Source organism: Hippocampus zosterae, chromosome 9 (genome assembly GCF_025434085.1).
Source record: "Hippocampus zosterae strain Florida chromosome 9, ASM2543408v3, whole genome shotgun sequence".
NCBI classification, from domain to species: domain Eukaryota; kingdom Metazoa; phylum Chordata; class Actinopteri; order Syngnathiformes; family Syngnathidae; genus Hippocampus; species Hippocampus zosterae.
Genome location: NC_067459.1, coordinates 3849948 through 3873699, shown reverse-complemented (window position 1 = coordinate 3873699; position 23752 = coordinate 3849948). Strand labels below are relative to the sequence as shown.

Genomic DNA, 23752 nt, shown 5'->3' with positions numbered 1-23752 from the left:
CAATATATTTGAGAAAAAGCATGTTATTTTGCCTCATTCAAATCTTAATATCTGAAGATTTAAATATGTAAGTGCAATTATATTCGTAACTGAATGGTTTTTGAAATGTAAATTTTTCATAACTTCATAACTTCTCAGCTGCCGGTTAACCTGGCCGATCTTTGACCCACCTTTCTCCAGATTGTCGCTACATTTCTCCATTCTCTGTTATCTCTTCTATTATTTTCTTTTTTACCGCAATTTCTTATTTTTCTTCTTCGTGCTACCGCTATTTTTATTTTTATTCTTGTGGTAGGGGTTCTGTTGGATTCACCTGGCGCTTTAAGAGGGGCGGGGCTGCCACTGACAGGCGACCGTTCGCGCGAGGTATAAAAAGCAGAATCTCATTATGTTGCGTTAGTGAATACACTCGCTTCGTCGTCGGCATGGCCCAATGGTTATTACCTGCTTCTGCTACTGCTTCTGATACTGCTACTGCAACTACTTTCATTTCATCTACATCTACTTTTGCTGCAAAATGTCCAAATAAATGCATCAAGAAAGTACAGAAAGAGTGATCCTTCCATGCTGGCCGACGATCCCTTTTCAGAGGGCCGTGAAAAACGGAATTAACTGAACAGGTTCACTTTGGCCTGGGAAGTCAAGTTCAGCATTCCCTTCAATGATATCTGGCGCCATCTAGTGAGTCGTGAATAGGTATAACGTCTAGACCCCGAATATAAGACAACACCCACTGTTTCAGTCTTATTTCAATGCAAAAAACACGGTCTTATGTTTGGGTCAATACGGTAATTCAAGGCTAAAGAGTGATTGGGCCCACTTTCATACAAACTCAAAAACGGTACACTTCCCCTTTTTCTCGGCCGCTTAGACGAGGGGGCCCACTGTAAAAATCCAATTGGTGCACATGTACAAGCAGGCGGCAAACGTGTCAACCAACCCCTGCTGATGTGAGTTCTCTTCTTCTCATTTATTTGTCCATGACATCTACCACTTTGTCATGTTCGAAATATACAGAAGATGATAAATAGCACAAAGTGTGCGACACTCCGTATTAAATGGATACAAGCCCACTGATTCAGTTGCCATTTGGCAACTGCTGACTTGCCGCTACAGTTCGAAGAGCGATCCAAGCTGGGTCTGGGGTGGTGGACCTGTAGCTTTACGGTTTGGGGATCTCAACAATGTCACTGTTTGTATCCAAGTATAAAATGCTGCTCGTATTTATAACGTCACTTTGTCCAAATATAAAAAGAAGAAAACGGACCCAATAAGAAATGCAACTCAAGTTAAAGGCAAAAGTCTGCAATTCAAATGCAGATCATTGATTGCTTTATTTAAAATCCATAATGGTCAAAGTAAAACAATAAAACCGTTGTCGTTATCCAAATACTTTTGTAGCTGTTTTTAATGTTGGTAAGATGCAGCACTGTCAATTAGTGGGGGGCATTTAATTGTCATGAGGTAGACCATCAGGGTCTCCTCAAAAGACGGTACAAAGTTAAGCTATTACATTTAGTTGGCCTTGTTGACAAGTTTTTCAATAAAACACGAAGCTGCGACAAAAAGGACTCGACATCTCTCTCTCTCCACTCCAAGAGTGGTGAGTTTGGTTGTGGAACCAGTTGGAGATGGACAGAAAGTGGTTAAAAATCTGATGGTTTGGCTTCACAGATGAATGTAACAGAGTTGTTGAGCAGATCGTACATGTTGACCTCCACCACCTCGGCTGGGGGATCGCCTTCCCCCTCTCCTGCCAGAGCCACAAACACTTGCTGGCTCACAGACGGCTGCGACTGTTCCTCAGAGTCGGCCGACTCCATCGCCTCCCCCTCTGACTGATGCACTGTGATCACCTGATTGGGAACAAAATGACAGAGGCCAGCTTTATTTTGGCAAGTCCAGGTTATGTTTTGCAACAACATTTCAGGGAATTCCAAAAGTCCCCCCAAAAAAATTCGCGTCTACGTTTTCAACAAAAGGTATGGATGTGTGACTTACTGGAGTGCAGCGATATATGTAAATAATTGGAAAAAAAGTGAAGTCTCCACTGTACTGGTTCAATAGAATTCTATAGAAATATCGAAAATACGTTTTTCCCTGGGGGTTTGTTTCACAGTTCTGTTGTCCAAGGCAGACTCGAGGTATCTATATCTATACATATATTGCGCGTCGTCCCGCACGCAGTCTGTCCTTCCGTCTGTCCCTTTTCAAAACGTCACTCAAACGCCACTGCGCCGCTCAGGCAGTGGCTCACTACGATCGCGCGGGCATCTGAGCGAAAAAATGTTGTCTACCCACAAGCATTGCAATGAAATTGTTAGTTATTTAGTAGAGCTAAACATCTCTTTATTTTCGCGATAAGCAATGAAGATGAACAAAAAGTTGAAACAAGCAACAACACTTTTGTGGGCCGAAGGCCCACCTTACCAGCCTTCCGCAGGAACTAGCTGATGAGCCGCCTGGAGAGCGGCGAACCAGCTAGTCCCTGATAAGAGTTCAGCCATATATTTCAACAACAAAGCACTTTCGAGGTTGTGTTTTGTAAAAATATTCCTTTGCGATTTTGGTAAAGTTTCATGTCCAAAAGTATGCCTACCCATATACTGGGCTTTTTTTTTAACTAAATATTGTAATTAAATGTCTATATATGCCATTTTTTTCTCTTGCATATCAGGTTTAAAAATAATAAGGATAATAAAATACAAGATAATCGTAATATAAGGTAATGTGTTGAACCATATTTATGAATGAAGGGTGAGGTTCAGCAACAGGTGGAATTATTTTCTAGTTCTTTTCTTTTTTGGGAGAAAGAGTAAAAGATAAAATTTATGTGGAGCAAGATTTTAGAGATCAAACAAAGAAAAATATTCAATGATCTCAAAAACGTGATGTGATTGCATGATATCCAACTGAGCTTTTAATGTGTGTGCGCTGGAGGCCTCCTCGCTCGCCTCCTCCTGCGTCTGCTGGGCTTCCATGTGGCAGGAGAGGAGGTGCTCCTGCAGCTCCGTCTGGGAGGTGCTGATCAGGGCACACAAGGGGCAGATGAACCGGTTGGTGCTCGTTGCGTGCTGACTCCATATGTGCTCCTGCAGCTCTGCGGACCCACTGAACACAACATGACAGTGCGCACAGTGCAGGGTGGATGCCGCAGAATCTGTGAAGGAGGGAAGGAGAAAGGGAGAAAGACAAAGCGAGAGCCAAAGAAAACATGAGTAAGTACAACAAATATAAGTGGAAAATTTTAAGAGGAAAAAAGAAATCAGCTGACTCCAAGTCAAGAGGGCAAGTGTTTGTAAATTTGTTGTTCTGCTCATGGACTAAAACGACAACAGAGATGATTTTACCATATTTTCAGCACATAAGTAGCCTTGAAGTATAAAGCGCGCACCTTCAATGAATGGCCTATTTTAAAACGGTTTTCATATATAGAGGACACCACATTATAAGACATTAGAAGAGAAGCTACAATAGTGGCTGAGGTTATGCATCCACTCGATAGAGCTATGCTCAACGGGATACAATACAATACAGCTTTATTTCGATAGCACTTTCACAACCACTGCACGACACTTTCACAACAAAGCTCTTGCAGAAAATTTAAAATACGACGTCCAAGAAATCAGAATTGGATCCATATAAGAGGTGCATCAGATTATAAGGCGCACCGTTGGCTTTTGAGAAACCTGCATGTCTAGGTGCGCCTTGAAAATATGGTACATTTCTCTTGATACTCATGATGTATTAAAAAAAAAAAATCTGTTTGAAGAAAAAGTCATAATGTTCCATTCCAATCCATTGAGTGGCAGCAATCTGTCTAAGATTGGAAATACGACCACTAAAGATGGAAAAAAAAAGGTAATTGGAATTTTGGATTCATCTGTTATACTTCATGACATTGCGCCACTGCTCTTCACACGGCCGCTCGATCGTGGCACGGATGAACATTTTGCCAAGCAAAAATGTACACATTTTATCGAGGAATACATTTGTCACCTTCATGTTCAGCTTTTTGGTGTTTGGCCAGACTGGAGGCACAAGGGAAGAACCTGAAGCAGATGTCACACTGCACCAGGGTCTTCAGTTGCTGCGTTTGGTTCGCAAATACCTCAGGGTGGTTGGTCCTGTTATGGTACCAGAGGCCCGACAGTTGCTGTGGCAACGCAGAGGGAACAGTTCCAATACAGAGCCCTCAGCAGTCACGAAACACTGAAGCATGCACACACGTTCCCTCGGTCAAACGAGAAGGCGGCCGTCATACCTGGTAAGATTTATTGCATAGGTTGCAGACGTAGGGCTTGACCCCAGTGTGGATGGACTTGTGTTTCTCCAGTAACGCGGCGCTGGTGAAAACTTTGCGGCATGTGTGACACTTGTGCATCAGCTTCACATGGAGCTCCTCAATGTGCTTCTGATGCTCCTCTAATGTCTGGAAGCTGAGGCAACACTTCTGACAGTTGAGGGGCTGCGCCATGTCTGGCAGGAGGCAGGAGAAAACACTCGTCGTGCACTCTGCTCATGCGAATATCCGTCACGACATCAGGACTCGGTTCGTACATATTACACACAGTTAAATGCAAGATTCTTTGAATGTCATTTGAATTTAGGGATGCTACAAACTGATTTTTGGTGACTCGGTGATCCCATCCATCGATTATCCGGGGAGTTAAACAATGACTCTCAATGATTAAATCAATTATCAAAATAGTTAATAGTTAATTTGATGATTGATTAATTGTCAAATCCTAAATGAATTTTGACAGGTCTATAGAGTAGCTAAATTACGTGCATTTTCCTCTGAGGATCCCAACAAAAATATCATAAGTTTTATTGGTTCTGTTGTCATGACTGTGCAACTGTTACAAGAGCACATCTGCTTCACAGTGCAGAGGTACAGGGTTCGATTCCGGCTCAGACCTTCGTGTGTGGGGTTTGCAGGTTCTCCCCATGCCTGCGTGGGTTTTCTCCGGGTCCTCCGGTTTCCTCCCACATCACCAAAACACCCATGGCAAGCTAATTGAACACTCCAAATTGTCCCTAGGTGTGAATGTGAGCATGAATGGTTGTTTGTTTCTGTGCGCCCTGTGATTGGCTGGCAACCGGTTCAGAGTGTACCCCGCCTGCTGCCCGAAGACAGTTGGGATAGGCTCCAGCGCATCCCGCGACCCTTGTGAGGATGGATGGATATCGTAGTTATCATCTGTTAACATTGTGAAAGAGTGATTTAAACCATTTTAATGCCGTTTAAGGCCTTTACTTATTGATTCACAGATTCAATGCCCTTTAAGAATTTGAAAAGAGTCGCAGGAGCCCCACAGGAGAAACTGGGTTCTTGCTCTAGAACAGTAGTTCTTATTATTGGAGGAGGTCCGAATACAACAAGTTCATATGCAAATTCACCGAACCCTTTATTAGTGAAAAACAAAAGTGACTTTTTGCAAATTCAAGACATAAAAAAACACATTTATTAAAAACAGAAAAAAAGTAAATAAAATTTCGAGACATAAGTATACGTTTTTTTTTTAATTTTACAATCACACGTTGACTACTGAGTGAACTAAATTTCCCGCAGCACTGATTGTGTGTAATGTGATCATCTGCAGCCAGTGATGGTCAAGCAGGCATGTCATAACTAATTGACATGTTCGGGTTTGTTTTAACCTCAATGGCAGAGGCTCTGTCGAGCCTTGAGACCGATTCACCGAACCCCCGGGGTTCGATCGAACACAGGTTAAGAACCACTGGACTAGAGTATTTAACAGTACAATACATCCACTTTTCTATATCACTTATCCTCATAAGGGTTGCAGCTGAGCTGGAGCCTATTACAGCAGATGACCAGTCACCAGCGAATTGTAAGGCACATGCCGGCAGAGATGGGCAACACTTATGGACAATTTAGAGCCTTTGTCTTGGCAGTTTTTTGGGGAATGCTGGAAAACCTGCACAAGTACGGACAATCATGCTAACTCCACACAGAAAGCTCAGAAATTCAAACACCAAACTCGGAACTGTAAAGCACGTGTGGCATTCCTAAATAAGTAGCTCTCTGACAGATTCAATCAAAACCAAGCATGACAACCCTTGGCCAGTTTTTTGATTGTTCAACCCAACAGATTTGCAGAAAGGTCCCACATCACACTGAAACACACAAGTTTGATTGAAGACACCTGACAGTTTTGTGTGTGTTCTTACTGTGGAAGGTTTGCAGGTGGACCGTCAAGCCACTGGCCTGGCTGTGGCCTTTTCCGCATTCACGACATACGTAGGGCTTGTCGCCCGTGTGTGTCCGCACGTGCCGCGTGAGCTCGATTGACTGGGCGAAGACGGCCTTGCAATACTGACAGACGTACATTTTGCCTAAAAGGACACAGCAATGAATTCACATCCCCAAATTTGACCTCTGCGATGTCTTGATCGCTTTGCTGAAAATTGTCATTTTGTGACGACGCCATGATAATGCTGCCTTGACGCGTGTTCCTGCCTCACCCTCGCAGTGTTTCTTTTTGGTGTGGTATGCCAGCGCCGCAGCCACTCTGAAGCTCATGTCGCAGTGCTTGCAGTGGTAAGGTTTCTCTCCCGTGTGGAGCCGCATGTGATTCTTCAAAGAGGAGGTGGCGGGAAATTTGGCGCCGCACGTCTCGCAGGCGTACGGCTTCTCCTCAAAATGCTCCGTGCGCTTGTGGTAAATCATACCTGGACAGTATTGACATGCAAGGAGCAGAGACCAAGCAGCATGACATGAAACAAAAACAAAAAAAGTTTTCATCCGAACCCATTGGCTTGCATGGACTACAAGGAAACTCACTTGTGCGCTACACTGATATTCTGTTTTCTCCCTCTCATATTTTAGATTTCAAATGCAATTACCGTATTGGCCCGAATTATGGCCCCGATTATAAGATGTTTTTCCTCATTCAAATCTTAATATCTGAACATTTAACTATGTAAACTAAAGTGCAATCACATTCATAAATGAATGGCTTCTGGTTTTTGAAATGTAAATTACATCAGAACTTCTCCTCAGCTGCCAATCTTCGACCCACTTTTCTCCGGATTGTCGCTACGTTTCTCCATTTTCTGTTATCTTCTATATTATTTTTTCTCTTTTCTTTCTTATAGCTATTTTTTATTTTTTTTTTCTTTGTGCTACCGCTATTTTTATTCTTCGTGACAGGGGTTCGCTTTGGCCTGGGGAGTCAAATTCAGCATTTGCTTTAATGGTATCTGGCGCCATCTAGTGTCGAAAATGGGTACAATGTCTTGACCCCAAATATAAGACGACCCCCACTTTTTCAGTGTTATTTCAATGCAAAAAACATCTTATCCTCCTGACTACCAGTAGTCAAATTTGTCCTCTGTAGAGGACATTTGTGAACCTAAATATCTCCCACCCAGTGCATCCAATCACACTAACTCCTCTTGTTACACCAAGGAGGACATTCAGAGCTTTCCAATGATAAAAAATGTGTAGGGGTTAGAAAAAGTAAGAAAATGGCTTCCCTCAGTGAAAGCACTTATGGGAAGAGGAAAAGTAATACTTTTTATCAAACACATTTTGTCTTGAAATTAAGATATCCTTATTTGTCCCGCAATCGGGAAATTACAATCCGAATTCAGAAGGGAAAACGCCGGGTAGGGAGAGGGGAAAAAAACCACGCTCGAACTATCCTCTGCCGAGGATAATTTAAGTCCAGGATAAAAAAGACCCTAGCACATAAATAAGCATATGACAGTAACAACAAGTCACAAGACATAACATGTAATAAGGGGGAGGCTGAATGCGAAGGGGGCTTGGGGGGGTAACCGCGACGCGGCCGAAATGACCAGCTGCACGGTCACCGTTGCGCTCCGCATATCGAACCACGTCACGGGGGAAAAAGAATCGGAACGATGAAGTGAGCAGTCCAAAAAGCGTCCGCCTTCGTCGAGAGCCAAACAGAAAGGATGCTGTTGGCATTTTAATAACAAGACTCTTACGAACACGTTAAAGTGTTGTTTTAAGTGTATTTGAGGCTGTTTAAAAATGTAGTGGGATTTCAAAAAATTATTTTGGAGTAGTCCAATTACTTTACATAGATTGGGGAATTTCATAATAAATGTGATTGGACAACATTTTTTTTCCTGGTAGTCAGGAGGCTATATTCGTGCCAATATGGTCATCAACCAATCTGAACTGTTCTGGAGACGTGCATGGCGAAGCAAAATAATAATCAACCCGTTTCTTATCTGCTACTATTATCCTGGTGCAGGAGCAGGCACTCACCTGATGGGTGTGCAAAGGTCCGCCCACAGAGGTCACAGGCGACCTTCTTCTTCTTGTCTCGTGCATTACCTGGGTGAGCCTCAGTCAAATGACGCTGTAAAGCCCGCTTGTTGGGCAGCTTCAAAGGGCACTGTGGACACTGCAGCTGACAATCCTTGGACATGGGGCAGCGCTTCATATGGGCCATAACTCGGCACTTGTAGGCAAAACTCTTCTTACACCATCGACAGCAGTAAGACTTTGAGGATGAAGAGTGCTCGTCTTCCTCTTTCACCTCAGGCTCTTCTTTGTTGCTCTGCTCGAGCTTCATTTCACTTTTGCTGCCACTGTTCTCCATTTCTGACTCGGCTGTGAAGTTAAGACAACTAATCAGCACCATCATGAGGAATCTTTTTTAGTTTGTCATTTTGATTAAGTGGCGTGTCTGCTCACACAATATTTCTGCTGCTTGACTTGCAGCCTGAGGTTCATCTGGCTCCTGCGTATTCTCCAAGGTCTCCAGGTGCGAGAGCCATGACATAGGGAAAAAGGAGGGAGCTCCCTGTTGGACAGTGCGGAGAAGCTTCAGGACAGCTTGCTCACTGACAAGTCCCTTTTCCACTTGGTGCCACAGCTGACTCACTACTGAGGGTGGGTCATCTTCTTGACAGCACTTGCATACTAACTGGCAGGGGGAAAAAAAACATTACTGTATCTCAAAGAAATCCTGTCTATGTTCACTGTTTTGAGAGAGGCTGTTGTCATTATTTTGAAGCCATTTATACCACTTGGTTATGTAATGAACTACAGTTCATCACGGGAAATGTGTTCCAGACCTACTGACCATGAGTGAATCCCGCAAGAACATTAAACATTTTTTTTCTTTAAACACATTCAAATGTATTAAAACACACTTTTTAATCATGTTTTAAATATGCCGTATTGGTCCGAATATAAGACGGAGTTTTTTGCATTGAAATAAGACTGAAAAAGTGGGGGTCGTCTTATATTTCGGAATCTAGACATTATACCCAGTCACGACGCTAGATGGCGCCAGATATCGGCCAGGTTAACCGACAGTGGAGAAGTTCTGATGTAATTTACATTTCAAAAAACAGAAGCCATTCACTTACGAATGTGATTGCACTTTAGATTTGAATGAGGCAAAATAACATGTTTTTTCTCTCAAATATATTGTTATAATCATTTGTTTCAGATGCACTATAATTATTTTCTGTATAAAAATTAATTGGTGTTCAAAAAGTCCTTTTTCAAACTTGAGTCTTGAAAAAGAGGGGGCTGTCTTATAATCAGGGCCGTCTTATATTCGGGCCAACACGGTAACACAAAAAATTGCAAGCATAAATGTTTTATAGACAATGCTGTACATAACAAGCAGAAAAATCACTCTCTCTCTCTCTCTACCTCTCTCCCTCCCTCCTTCTCCCCGCGCACACAGCAAACACAAAACCCAGAGAAAGACAGGCGAACAATCAGAGTCAACAGCATGGCAAGACACTAATCAGAGCATCAACAGCCTGACGAGATACAAAGGGAAGGTGCTGGGCGGGGCTGCGAAGATACGCAGCCAATCAGCTCATACGATAAATCCACTCGTGCGGTCATTGGTCGACATCGTGCTGGGTACCAATCATGCGTACAGGCATGTACAAAACCTCTCAGTCAGTCGGCATTTTTTTCCTGAATACAATACTTTGGGAAAAAAAAACACGATGTACTGAAGCCGCAATAAATGAAACTCGATAAAGCGAGGGATCACTGTAGTTCACATCCACACTAGGCATTTCACATGTGACTTACTAAGTCGCACCCACGGCATACGAATCTTGCACACACAAGATACTTAAAGTGTGAGTGCACATGAACCTAATTCGTGCTTGGTTGCTTCATAATGGAGATTATGGGCACAGGGGAGCTACAAGCAAGTTTGATCTTACTGCAGAGGGATGAGGATCGATACCTGTCTGTCCTTTTCATCCAGAGAGCTGTGTGCTGATTGGCTCAAAAGCTGAACAATGTCTGGCACACTGGCAAGTTTCTCAATCAGCTGAGAAGAGCGCTCCAACCAAGTCGGTGTAATTTTGGTGGCTGTTCTACCGTCTTCTTCTACGACACTATCTGTGGCTTCGTCTTCTTCGAGCACTAAGGACAGATATAAAATAATGGAATCTTACCCATGAAGAATATTTATAATAATTTCATTTTGTTTTGACAGTTGGCTGCAGTGCGTGGCTTTAGACACAATGTCCTTCAACGCTCTATTGATATCTTGAATACAACAGGTTCCGAAATAATAATAATAATAATAATGAAATTTAAAAAAAAACACAAAAGTATTTGACATGCATTTAGAAACTGACCTGGAGACTCTGAAAATTCTGGACAGACTCTTTTACATGAAGGCTCCTTTCCAATTTCATTTGGATCTTCACACCTATGCGCCTCTGAATTATCCTTCACCTGTATCCCATCTTCAGCTGACTTGTCATTCCTGGGTGAAGCAACTGAAACTTCAGAGTTAGGGCTCTGGATTTTGTTGACTGGGGTGAGGGTTGGGGTCTGTGTAGAAGGTGGGGAGGCTTGCGGCTGCTGGTTGATAATGTTGGTGAGGACATTTTTAAAGCTCACAGCGACATCAAACATCTGCAGGTTGTCTGCAGCAGCGATGATGCGGCTGACGTTGTGTTTTCCCAAAGGTAGCTTGCCTGTATAGACCATGTCCAGCAGGCAGCCAAACTCCTGCGAGGAAACCAAAGTGGTGTCGATGGAGACAGTATCAGAATAATTCAGCAGCGACCTGAAGGGATACAGACAGTTTATTTTCAGTCAGAACCACCTTTGACTTCTGGCTACATTAAGTGTGTGTGTGTATGTGTGTGTGCGTGTGTGTGTGTGGGGGGGTGGGGGGGTTGCATGTAAAAGTACCGTATTTTCACGACTATAAGGCGCCATTAAAAGTCTTAAATTTTCTCCAAAATGGACAGGACGCCTTATGGTGCGGAGCGTCCTTTATTTGCGCTGAGTTCCAAAATCTGACTGACAGCCGACACGCTGTTTATATAGAGAAAAGGCGGAAGTGACTGTGGCCAGCCATGCGGGAAAGAAGTCGGCCAATCAGGGAAGGGTGGGCGTGTATATATACATATATGGAGTAGGGGTGTGGAAAGTAATCGATATTAATCGATACATCGATGCGCACGTCCGCGATCCGAGTGCATCGGCTCATTCACTGGGTACGATGCGATTGACGGGTGAAATCGCGATTCATCACGATGCATTGATGGGTATCGGTGAAATCGCGATTCATCACGATGCATTGATGGGTATTAGGGGTGTGGAACATAATCGGTAAAATCCGATTCTAGCAACCGTTTTGACGGATGAAATCGCGATTCATCATGATGCATTTGGTGGGTATCGGTAAAATCCGATTCTAGCAACCGTTTTATTCATGTTAAACGTCACCTATTTGCCCTTTCCTAGGCGCAATGAATGCACCATCATTGTTTTGCGTTTTGTGTTGAATACGGACGGTACACAACTAGCGAAACATGGAAGTTAGCGCAAGCAGCAGCGAGGAATCTATTATATTTAATGCACCCGCAACATTCAAATCCTATGTTTGTAAATACTTCGGCTTCGAAAGGAAAGACGGAAAGCTTGCTAAAACCTCCGTAATTTGCAAGGAATGTCGCACTAAGAAGCCATACAACGGCAGCACCACAAATATGCAGACCCACTTAAACCGATGGCACCAGATCACCGACAAGTTTCCCTCCCGCTCCCCCGCTTCCACGCCCAGTTCCTCGTCGGACACCGGAGAAACTCTTGGTAAACCAGGTCAGGATCAGAAAAAAATTGCCTCTTATTTTGGGAGTCCCCTTGCAACTCACTGTGACCGCGCAATGGCTATAACTAAGATCACTGCTTATTTCATATGCAAAGACCTCCAGCCTTAGCGTGGTGGACAATGAGGGTTTCAGACAGCTCGTGCACGTTTTGGAACCCAGGTATAAAATACCAGACAGGTCTGTGTTCACTTACAAACATATTCCCGATGTGTACAACAAAGTGAGAAGTGAGATTACTGTGTCGCTGAACAGTGCGCAAAGAGTTGCACTTACAGTGGATGGGTGGACATCTTGCGCTAGAGATTCATATACATATATATATATATATTATTATTATATTTCACATAAGACACTCAGTGAGAATAGTCTGTTTGTGTTTACACTATAGCAACAGCTGTGAGTCTCAGGTGCCAAATTGTTTACATTTTCTTTGCACAAAACCCAATTGTGAAAGGGCTTAAATAAGTTGTTTTACAAGTTCTACTCTTTATAAGGAATAAAGTGGTATCCTTTTTGTAATACCATACTGAATTCCATCTTTTTAAAAGCTTTTTTTCTTTCCTTATTTGCATCATGTTTAATTGCACAATATCGCAACAAATTGCATTGTATCGTATCGGATCGCATTGATTTGAACTTAATGTGTATCGAATCGTATCGCATCGTGACGACGGTGAATCGGGCCTACGAAGCTCAGTTCAAACTTAAAGCCACCGGTTATGCTTTTGGCATGCGTGCCCATCTCACAGCAGCGGTGAAAAAACAAGTCAAGCAAATGAACTCTGAGCTTGCCGTTATTCCCGGAGGCTTGACTAAAGAACTCCAACCGCTGGACATTGGCATCAACCGGGCGTTCAAAGTAAAGTTGCAAACGGCATGGGAACAATGGATGATCGGTGGCAAACACAACTTTACAAAGAGTGAGAGGCAGCGCTTGGTGAGTTACGCCACAATACGCAACAACGAGAGGGAACGCGGCGTTTTTGATGGATTACGGTACTTGCACAATTGTTCAATTCTTTCTACACACACACGCGCTGCCACCATGTCTCGCTCTGTTCTTTACTTTCAAATGTGGGAAAGCTTCACACGAGAGAAATGTTGACTTTGCTGTTGCTACTCCTTCTTTCCGCTCGGCAATGCGTAGCAACTCACACTAGCATGTGATGCGTTCAATGACAACTGAGATGTGCAGTCCTCTGCTTCTGATAGAGGGGATGAGGACTTTGATGGATTTCTGGGTGATGATTGATCGAAAAATGTGAGAACATTGTACGATGGCTAAATAAAATACACCCGAACTCAGTTCTGCTTTCGTTGCCTTTTTAAAAACGTGTTTTTAGCTTATCTGTATGTCTTGGCATGCTACCGTATGCTTCAAGCTAACGTGTTTGAGTGCGCGCATGCATGCCGTATGTTTAAGCTGTCGTATGTTTTACCACTGTAAAACTGCGGCCATTCGTACGGTGCGTCCTGTGTATGTGTAAAATACAGAAATGTCACCCATTAATGAGACTGCGGCCATTAGTACGATGCGTCGAATAGTTGTGAAAATACGGTAATGTTTAAAAAATATATATTGACAAATAAATGCAAATCTACATGAAATTCAATGTGACTTAAAAATTGCACCTAAAATATATATACAGCGGCTGGATAGCTCAGTGAGTAAGGCATCCGTTTGGCGTACGGGAGATGGCGGTTCGAATCCCGCTTGGGGCAAAAATGAGCACATAACACCATCCAGTGTGGGTCCTTGGGCAAGATCCTTCACGCTAATGCCTACTTCATACAATGATGAGAGACAATAAAACAAATGACAAGGTCTGCGTCAGGTGCTGGGGAACTAGAGCACCTTGATGAAAAATGGGCTACTGGAACAAAGCGGAGATGGGCGAGATGTGATAACATGGCTTTGTTCGAATGCTACAACTCAAGCAACCCTGGTCAGAGGGGTTACATGCAGAGAATGTGGGCTAAATGGTTACTTCGAAACCCACAGTCACGGGTGACCACGAAACAACTGGGAGCTCAGTGTTCCAACATCCACAAACGGCAACTGCTGTCACAACTTGAGATTGATGAGGTACATCGCAGGTTCCATGGTGATGGGCACCAGGCTGCCAGATCAGAGGAGGAGGTCATAAATCTATATCTATCTATTTATCTATTAGAGCTGTCAGTTTAGCGCGTTTTTATTGGCATTAATTTAAATGAATTTTTTCTCACGAAATTAACGCGGCACACGTCACAAGCGGATGTTACGTTGCTCTATAAATACACCAGAACAAAACAACAAGCGCGCTGCAGAATTCCACGCCCATGTCTGTTTTGCCAGCCACGGCAGCACGAGACACCGAAAACGGATACTTAGAGTTTATGAATGGAAAGTTTACTTTTGAAAAGTTGCCCGATTGCTCCACTGACAAGACCAAAGTTATCTGTTCTTCTTTCTCTCTGTATCATACAGGTATACGATGTATGCCACTGACACGATTGTTACTTGTTCGGAACTATTTTGTGTGGAAGGTTACAGTGTTCTGCGCCCATATAAATAGAGCGGGTGGAGCTTCTCTGTGTTTGTCTGACAGTGGTAGCGACCTATCGAAAAAAACACGTCTCCAGTGTTCTCATCGAACCAAGTGTAGTCATTCGAAATGAGGTCTACACAAAAACTGTAGAGAGACTTCCGCACAAGAAGGACCAACACAATCAACATAGCCTGACTGTGTTTGGGGGAGTGACCAACCGCCCCACACCTTTCAGAATGGTTTGCCCCAGCAGCACGGGTGAAGTGCGTGCGCTTTTTTGTACGGCGGGCAGTTGAATACAGCGGCACATAATGAACACTCGGGTCTGGTGTATCGTTGTTCTTCAACAAACATACAGAAACCGACTGCTGTGTTCAAAGTAAACTTGAGAAAAAACGAAGTATGCAACCATGGTTTAAATCTACTATAGGCTGAGTACTAGTTTACCTTAGATGTGCACTTTATGTTATATTGCTGTGTTTTGATTTTATTAAAAAAAAAAGCTGTTAAAGCAGCTGTTGTGTGACAAAATATTGTTTCACTGTTGTTGATGGATAGTAATATTGTGTGTGAGAGATTATGTATGAATAACTGCTCCAAGTGAAAAATGTAAAATTGAAAATTGAAAGTTATTTCAGTAAATATTTGCATTTGGCACCTAGAAAACTGATTCATGATTCCATGTTGATGAGAGCATTAAAATGGGGGAAAAAATAGGACAAAAATGTAAAAAGAAATTCAGAAACAATAAAAACTGTGTGCGTAATCACGATTAATTTTTTAGTCCATTTGAGTTAATTATGACAGTTGCATTTTAAATTAGATTAAATATTTTAATCGTTTGACAGCTCTTATATATATATATATATATATATATATATAAATCAGCATGTATTGTATATCAGAGATTGGGAAGCAGTCCTCAATGAATGCAGATGATAAGATTGGGAGGCCAGCCCCAATGAATGAAATACTGAGCAAGGCAGCAACTGACCTGAAAGCTAAGATCATGGCGAGAGTTAAAGCTGGGCAACCGATTTCAACGGCGATGTGAAGTACCACCTGAAAGTCTCATGGAAACTGTGAATGCAGCACTAAGGGCAATCCCTACCGTAACGATCACGGAAACCAATGAGCTGATATATGCTTCAGCATCAGTGGTCCTAGAGATGCTTGGCTCTAAGAGCATCCATGGAAGCCATGAGATACGTTACCCACCATGGAAAAGACGGTTGGAGGCTAAGATCAAGACGGCTCGGAAAGATGTAAGTCAATTGATGGAGGGTCTCTGGGCCTCCATCAATTGAGAGAGGTGTGATGAAAAGGCTGATACCCGAGAGGTACATCCAGATGACCATACCTGAAGCACTCGAAACTGCCAAACAAAGGCTCCAAGCCTTGTCCAGCCGACTTAAGAGGTAGACGAAAGAGAATGAGGCCAGACGAATAAACAGGCTGTTCGCAACACAACCTGCGAAAGTGTACGCTCAATGGCAGGGTCCTAACAACAGAGCTGACCCACCAAGACTGGAAACTGAAAGGTATTGGGAAGGCATATGGGAGAAGGAGTTTGCACATAACAGCAGTGCACAATGGCTGGGGACCCTGAGAAAGGAGCGCAGCAACCTCCCTGAACAGAACCCAGTTACCATAACAGTGGCAGACATATAGGAAAGAGTCTCAGATATGAAGAACTGGACATGGTCCACACCTACTGGCTAAAGAAACTCACAGCACTCCATGAGTGCCTAGCAGCACTCATGAACCAGAACCAGCTGCTGAGGGATGGGACTCACCCAGGATGGCTAACCGAAGGGCGAACGATCCTGATCATGAAGGATCCCTCAAAGGGTGCAGTCCCATCCAACTATCGGCCAATAACCTGTCTCTCCACAACATGGAAGCTCATGTCAGGCATCATTGCGGCTAAGATAAGTGGACACATGGATCAATACATGAGCGAAGCACAGAAGGGCATTGGTAGACAGAACAGTCGCACAAGACTGCAGGTCCTGACATACCAATCTGTGCCTGGATTGATTACAAGAAAGCCTATGACTCGATGCCACATACATTGATCACTGAATGCTTGAAGTTGTATAAGGTGAACAAGAGCCTTCGTTGCGAACTCGATGAGGATGTGGAAAACAACACTTGAAGCCAATGGCAAGCCACTTACCCAAGTGTCCATCAAATGTGGCATATACCAAGGTGATGCACTCACCCCACTGCTGTTCTGCATAGGACTGGACCCCCTAAACCAAGTAATCACCAAGACAGGCTATGGATACCGCCTCAGAAATTGAGCTACGATCAGTCACCTCCTCTACATGGATGACATTAAGCTGTATGCAAAGAGCGAAAGGGACATAGACTCCCTGATCCACACAACCAGGATCTACAGCAGCGACATCGGGATGTCATTCGGGCTTGAGAAATGTAGTCGGATGGTGACTAAGAGAGGAAAGGTAGTCTGCACTGAAAGGGTCTCACTCCCTGAAGGAACAATAGCAGACATTGAGGACAACCACAAGTACCTCGGTATACCACAAGCCAATGGCAACCTCGAAGTGGCAACAAGGAAAGCGGCTACGGCCAAATACTTTCAGCGAGTGAGGCAAGTCCTGAGAAGCCAGCTCAATAACAATAACAAGAATAAGACCCGGACAATAAACAGCTATGCTGATACCCTGCAGGAATAATCCAGGTGCAGATCCATGCGCACCAAATCCAGTAGACACTTAAACAGCTTCTTCCCTCTAGCCATTAACTCCTTAAACAGTCACTGACATAGTCACTCTTCTTGCACCACAAAATGGTACTACAAAACTACTGGTATACTCTAAAATTGTTCAATGATTTTGTTGTTTACGGTGATACTATTGCAGCGTGTTATACCGGAGACAAATTCCTTGTGTGTTCTACATACTTGGCCAATAAAGATGATTCTGATTCTGATTCTGATAAGGTGGCCAAAGGTAGAGGATTCAGACCACGGACGTTAAGACCCGAAAGCTCCTAACCATGCATGGATGGCTCCATCCCAAATCCAGCACCCTGAGACTGTACGCAAGCCGAAAGGAAGGAGGACTAGTGAGTGTGAGAGCTTTTAGAGCTAACTTTTCCAGGATGAAACATCTAAGCTCCATGAATACATCAAGGAGAAGCCTCCAACGGATGACGTACTCAGAGAATGTCTCAGACAATGGGGAACAGAGGATGAGGCGCTGGAAGAGGGACCATCATGGGAGGACAAGCCCCTACACGGGACTTACCACCGGACCATAACTGAAGTGGCTGATCTCAAGAAGTCCTATCAGTGGCTAGAGAGGGCTGGCCTGAAGGACAGCACAGAGGAACTCATCCTGGCTGCTCAGGAGCAGGTCCTGAGCACCAGAGCCATTGAGCCAGATATACCACACCAGACAAGACCCAAGGTGTAGGTTGTGCCAAGAGGCATCTGAGACGATCCAACACATAACTGCAAGGTGTAAGATGCTGGCAGGGAAAGCCGACATGAACGCCATAACCAGGTGGCTGGCATAGTCTACTGAAACATCTTTGCGGAGTATGGACTGGAAACCCCAAGGTCAAAATGGGAAACACCTCCGAAGGTGGTGGAGAATGAGAGAGCAAAGATCCTGTGGGACTTCCAGATCCAGACTGACAAGATGGTAATGGCGAACCAACCAGATATTGTGATCATAGATAAAGGGCAGAGGAAAGCCGTTATAGTGGATGTAGCGGTCCCAAGTGATGGAAACATCAGAAAGAAGGAACACGAGAAAATCTAGAAGTACCAAGGGCTCAGAGAGGACCTGGAGAGAGCCTGAAAGGTAAAGGTGACAGTCGTGCCTGTGGTGGTCGGAGCACTCGGGGCAGTGACCCCCCAAACTAGACGAGTGGTTGCAACAGATCCCGGGAACAACATCGGACATCTCAGTCCAGAAATGTGCAGCGCTGGGAACAGCAAGGATACTGCGCAGAACCCTCAAAATTCCTGGCCTCCGGTACAGGACCCGAGCTGAATGAGGGACGGACACCACCCGAGGGGTGAGACGAGGATTTTTTTTTTAAACAGTATCTATAATTTTTAATTTTTTAAAATAATTGATAGTTTTTTTTATAAGTCCAAGATGGCGCTCAAGGAGGCAGCCATCAGCAAGTGCTCTCAGAGCCTTGCTTTTTTTGTTTGTTTTGTCACTTTGTGTTTGTTGTTGTGTCGTGTGGACCGGATGTGTATTGTTTTTCAGCATGTTTTGGCCACGACATTCATCAAGCAGGAGACTCTGTGCATGGGGGTTGCGCCTTCTCGGCAGCATGGGTATACCAGCACTGTTTTTGATTGGGAGGAATGTCGGTGCCATTTACAATACAATACAAGCTGATTTATATAGCGCTTTTGCAACAGCGGCAGCTGTAACAAAGCGCTTAACAAAACAGTTAACATAAAGTAAAATAATAAACACAACACATAACATAAAACACGGACAGTCGTGCAGTCCTAACCACTTTTCTGTCACACGCTTTGTTGTTTGAAGCAGCGTGAAATGAAAGCGGAATCAAAGTGTCCTTTAACCAGTGGATCAGAGACGCCATGCTCAAAATGTGCACAAGTCAGCTACAAGCTAAGTTTCAAAGTCAACAAGAAGCTGTAGCATCCGTTGACGAAAAAAGAGATTGGTTTACTTCTCCTGTCCCATGGAAATCCATTTCAATTCCAAGCGGCAACTCGGTTCCAAATACGCATTGGCCCTCTGCGCCAATGCTCCTCTCTCCTCATCCTCAACTTCAGCAGCCATCCATCCAGCCGCACCAACGCCGACTGTCCAACAGCGCCAACATAGCCACTGAACAAAACGGGGTTGTGAAAAATGCTGCCCATTACAGCCGCAAAAAACACAAGCACCCCAGTCAATGGCGCCGACATTCCTCCCAATCAAAATCTGTGCTGGTACAGGCGTGCTGCCGAGAAGGCACAACCACCAAGCACAGATACTTCTCCTTTGACGAATGTCGTGGCCAAAAAGCCCTTAAAACAGTCCATATCAGGTCCACACGATGAAACAACAAACAATATGTCAAGTCAACAGTATTTATAGAGCACTTTCAAACAGCCATCGCTGCATGCAAGGTGATGTACATGGAGCAATTTAACATGCACAATAAACAGTAAGACAAATCGGTAATAAAGGCGGTAGAAAGCACCTAACAGTAAAACCAAGAACAAATCTAAGTCATGCTGAGTCGAATGCAAAATACAAGTGAGTTTTGAGGAGGGTTTTGAAGATGGGCAGCGAGGAGGCTTGGCGAATGTTCAGTGGGAGGTCATTCCAGAGACAAAACAAAAAACAAAAACACCAAAATAAAAGAACAAAAAAGCAAGGCTCTTGAAGAGCACTTGCCGAAGGCTGCCTACTCGGGCGCCATCTTGGAAAAACAAATTTGACTGTCATTGCTAGACAGCTCTGGGGCGCATGTGTTTTTTGAGCCTGTCATGGGCAGCATTTTACACAGCCCCGCTTTGTTCAGCGGAGAGATCGGTGCCGTTGGACGGTGTGCGGCTGGATGGATGCATGGCTTGAGGAGCCACGATGAGAAGAAAGGAGCATTGACGCAGAGCGCCAATGCGGATGTGGAACTAGGAGTCGCGGCTTAGAGTTTAAACGAATTACGTGGGACAGGAGATGTGAGCCAATCTCTTTTCGTCAATGGACGCTACAGCTTCGTGTTTGCTTTCAAAACTTAGCTAGTAGCAGATGTGTGCGCATCTTCTGCATGACGTATCTGATCCATTGGTGAAAGGACTCTTTGATCCTCTCCTCTTTAATCTATAACTGCTTCAAACAACAAAGTGTATGCAAGAAAAGTGATTAAGGTTGCTGAGACTGTCTCATATGTTGTGTTATTTTTGTTATTTTGACTTCAAAATGGCGCCGCGACAGTGGCTGCCTTTCCAGCAGCTCCTATATTTTGTTCTTCTACTTCCTCCTTTCATAACTTTGCTACTGCGATTTATGAATTTCTCCACTGCGGCACTAATAAAGGTTTTTCTTATCTTAACATTTTTTTTTTTCTGCTTGGCTCTCGACGAAGGCGGATGCTCCTCCTGTCCTCCCCCCCACCTTCTCCTTGCTCGCCACTTAGTCTTTGTGCCGTCTTTGTCAAACTTTTTCTAGTCTCCTACTGTATTTTCATCCGAAGAACTAACCATGGAATTAGTTGGCTGGTCTCTCGATGTAATCGACAAATTTTTTTCGACGAAAGGAGCAGGCAGTGGGGAGCCTACTTGCCCCTCTGGGACATTTGCTGCCGGATACGCCCTTCATCCATGGAGAAGTTGGAGAATGGTGTGCCTGTCAATACTGTCCGTTGATGATGGGGAAGACATCGGCCTTCTGATAGCAGGCATGCTGCTGTTTGGTGTTGGCAGCTTCTGTTCTATCGCAAAATTCAACCGATGGGAACGGCTTGATTGGAAGTGAAGAAGCTGCCGGTCATTCTGGATGGTTTGGCGTGAATGTCCAACACTCAGACTCACGCGGTGACTGAGCTCCACCGCAATATAGATGCGCAATGGAGCGACTCCGTACGATCAACAAAATGGAGAAGTTGGCATCCGCGCTGCGGAAAGAGATTGCGGATCTCTTGCGGAAAGAGAGTGCTGATCGGCACCAGAGAAGAGATACAGGCCACAGACTCGAGGCTGTCTGAAATTGTTGGCGGCCGTCCCTCCAAAACAACGCTATCTGGACCCGTTCCCCTGGATGGAAGTATGCATGGAAGCTAGTGCCCCCAACCATCAACCCCCTCCTTCTCGGCCATGGACTGATAAGCCGGGACTGTCTTCATGAGCAGACCTTGACGAAGCAGCTGTGGCCTGTACACGCATACACATCCTTATCATCACCGTCTTCATCGCTCCGATTCTTTTCCCCCGTGACGTGAAACGATCTGCGGAGCGCAAGGTGGTCCGTGCAGCTGGTCGAACGGGCCGCGTCGCGGTTACCCCGCCCCCCTCCTTCCCATTCATCCTCCCCCTTATTACATGTTATGTCGTGTGACTTGTTGTAACTGTCATATGCTTATTTATGTGCTCGGGTGTTATTTTATCCTGAACCTCAGAAGAGGATAGTTCAAGCGTGGGGCTTTTTTCCCTCTCCCTACCCAGTGTTTTCCTTTCTGAATTCTGACTGTAATTTCCCCATTGCGGGACAAATAAAGGATATCTTAATCTTAAGAATATTTAAATGAACTGTTTACAACAAGTATGGACCTTATGAGGTAACATGTGTAACATGATGTAATGATGCACAATTTGAACATTAACTTCACTTTCGATTAAAGATTATTAAAAAAAAAAAAAAGAAGAAAAATAATTTTTTAAAAAGCTTCTTCTGCTTTGGAAATGGGTTCGGTGTCCCGATGCAACCAATACAAGTTTTTTACTTCCGATACAATACTGATATTCAAACCTCGAGTACTGTCTGATATTGATATTGGTCCGATACCAGCAGAAATCATACTTGGGTATGATATATATGTATGGGTTATTTTTTTAGAATGCAATGTTAGAAGAGACTTGTTGAAGCGATACTATTCAAACAGAGAACAATAGTCAGAAGCATCAGGTCTGAGGAAAAATCGCTCCCATTCATTATCTGAACCTCATGAGGGTCGGGGCCAAACTGGATTCTATCCCAGCTGTCGCAGGGCACACATTGACAAACAACCTTTCACACTCAAAATCACACCTCGGGACAATATAGTGTCCAATTAACCTACCATTCATGTTTTTGGAATGTGGGAGGAAACTGTAGTACCTGCAGAAAACCCACGCAGGCACGGGCAGATATTGCAAACTCCACACAGGAAGACCGGGCTGAGAAAATATGATCCGTCTGTTCCAAACATTCTGGTTACATTATTTCAATTTCAAATAAATAAAAAACAGAGGATACTGAAAAATAACCCCAGTAAATAAAAAACATGTACTCTTTGAAGTGCAAAATAACAATTCATGTTTATTTATATACGAGAATCAAATTGCTACATTCATGCTGCTGCAAGGCCAGGAGCAGATTCTCGAATAGACCCCTTTGATATAAGTGGCTGAGTATAAGATTTTGAATTTAGACTGATATAACCCGATAGTTTTTTTTTTTTTTTATGGGGGATGATATTGGACCAATATCAATATCGGATGAGGACACTTACCATACGGCAGGCACACTGAGAATCATTGATATAAACAATGCAATGTTTGCAGATATAAATAGAAATGCATATTTATTGCCCGAATATTTTAACATGAAAAACAAATATTTACAGTACCTGAAAAGCATGCTGGAAGCTGCCAGGACTATTTTATGTGCACGGTGAGGATTGTCTCCTACCAGGACCGTGCAGTCACAAAAGTGGCCCTCCTTCCGCAGGGTCCACAGTTGCTGCATCAACTGGCTGCTGTAGTTAGGGAGTTCGATCATTTTGTTGATCTGCTCCGCAGAGGAGAAAGCTTCCTCTACCCTTGATATAGAGAACATTCTGTTAAATGCTTACACCGTTTCGGTTTTATTTCAATTCCGCATTGTGAGTAAAAATCAGCACTTGTGTTTTATTTAGGCCTACGCAATTAGGCAGTTGCTACAACATCACGAACGAGGGGGGTCACTGTAACGAACTGGTAAACAGTTGCAAAACCTAAATTCTAATACATGTGGAAAGAGCTTGGTGTATACAATAACCACGATTGAGATAATGGACACAGGTCCAAAGCCAACAAATAACGTTTTTCTCGTTTCCCCAGATTAAGCCAAAATTAGCTATAGCATTTGATGCTAAAAAGGCAACAAAGGTTTAGGTAGGCCGTGTGGGATACGACCGATTTTAACGGTGACCAAAAAACGATCACGAGCACCACACATGATGCTCACACTCAGAGGTTGTCATTACCTTCTCTTATTCAAAAGATCCATTTCTTTATTTAAACATCGTTGTTGGACAAAGCCAGACCGTGCAATAAAGCTTCGCAGACTTTGAACATGGCGACAACCCGGAGCCGCATAAGTGACGACATTTCCGGTTAAGAAAAAACCCAGGAC

General features: G+C 43.8%; 1 protein-coding gene across 3 annotated transcripts; it reads right to left on the bottom strand.

The window, feature by feature from the left end:
* Nucleotides 1–1289: 1289 nt before the first annotated feature.
* Nucleotides 1290–23752, bottom strand: zbtb40 (zinc finger and BTB domain containing 40). Of its 3 annotated transcripts, none has more exons than XM_052075092.1 (12): nucleotides 23604–23752; nucleotides 22986–23177; nucleotides 10630–11066; nucleotides 10230–10411; nucleotides 8702–8933; nucleotides 8270–8617; nucleotides 6493–6699; nucleotides 6199–6363; nucleotides 4265–4479; nucleotides 4000–4156; nucleotides 2919–3160; nucleotides 1290–1856 (listed from the first exon to the last, which is right to left on the bottom strand). In XM_052075092.1, exons 1-12 carry the CDS (start codon nucleotides 23624–23626, stop codon nucleotides 1647–1649), a joined length of 2610 nt encoding a protein of 869 aa, XP_051931052.1. In that variant the 5' UTR covers nucleotides 23627–23752; the 3' UTR covers nucleotides 1290–1646. The 3 variants fall into 3 exon arrangements, with proteins under 3 accessions (XP_051931052.1, XP_051931053.1, XP_051931054.1); XM_052075093.1 differs by having other exon boundaries at nucleotides 2955–3160; XM_052075094.1 differs by lacking the exon at nucleotides 23604–23752 and having other exon boundaries at nucleotides 10630–11008; nucleotides 22986–23134.

Excerpts from the sequence above, each read along its gene's own strand:
- zbtb40 (XM_052075092.1), bottom strand. The coding sequence starts at position 23,626 with ATGGATCTTTTGAATAAGAGAAG. Across the intron at positions 4,157-4,264 it reads TATGCAATAAATCTTACCAG|CAACTGTCGGGCCTCTGGTA; the intron begins GTATGACGGCCG and ends GCGTTGCCACAG. Across the intron at positions 1,857-2,918 it reads CCAGCGCACACACATTAAAA|GTGATCACAGTGCATCAGTC; the intron begins GCTCAGTTGGAT and ends GTTCCCAATCAG.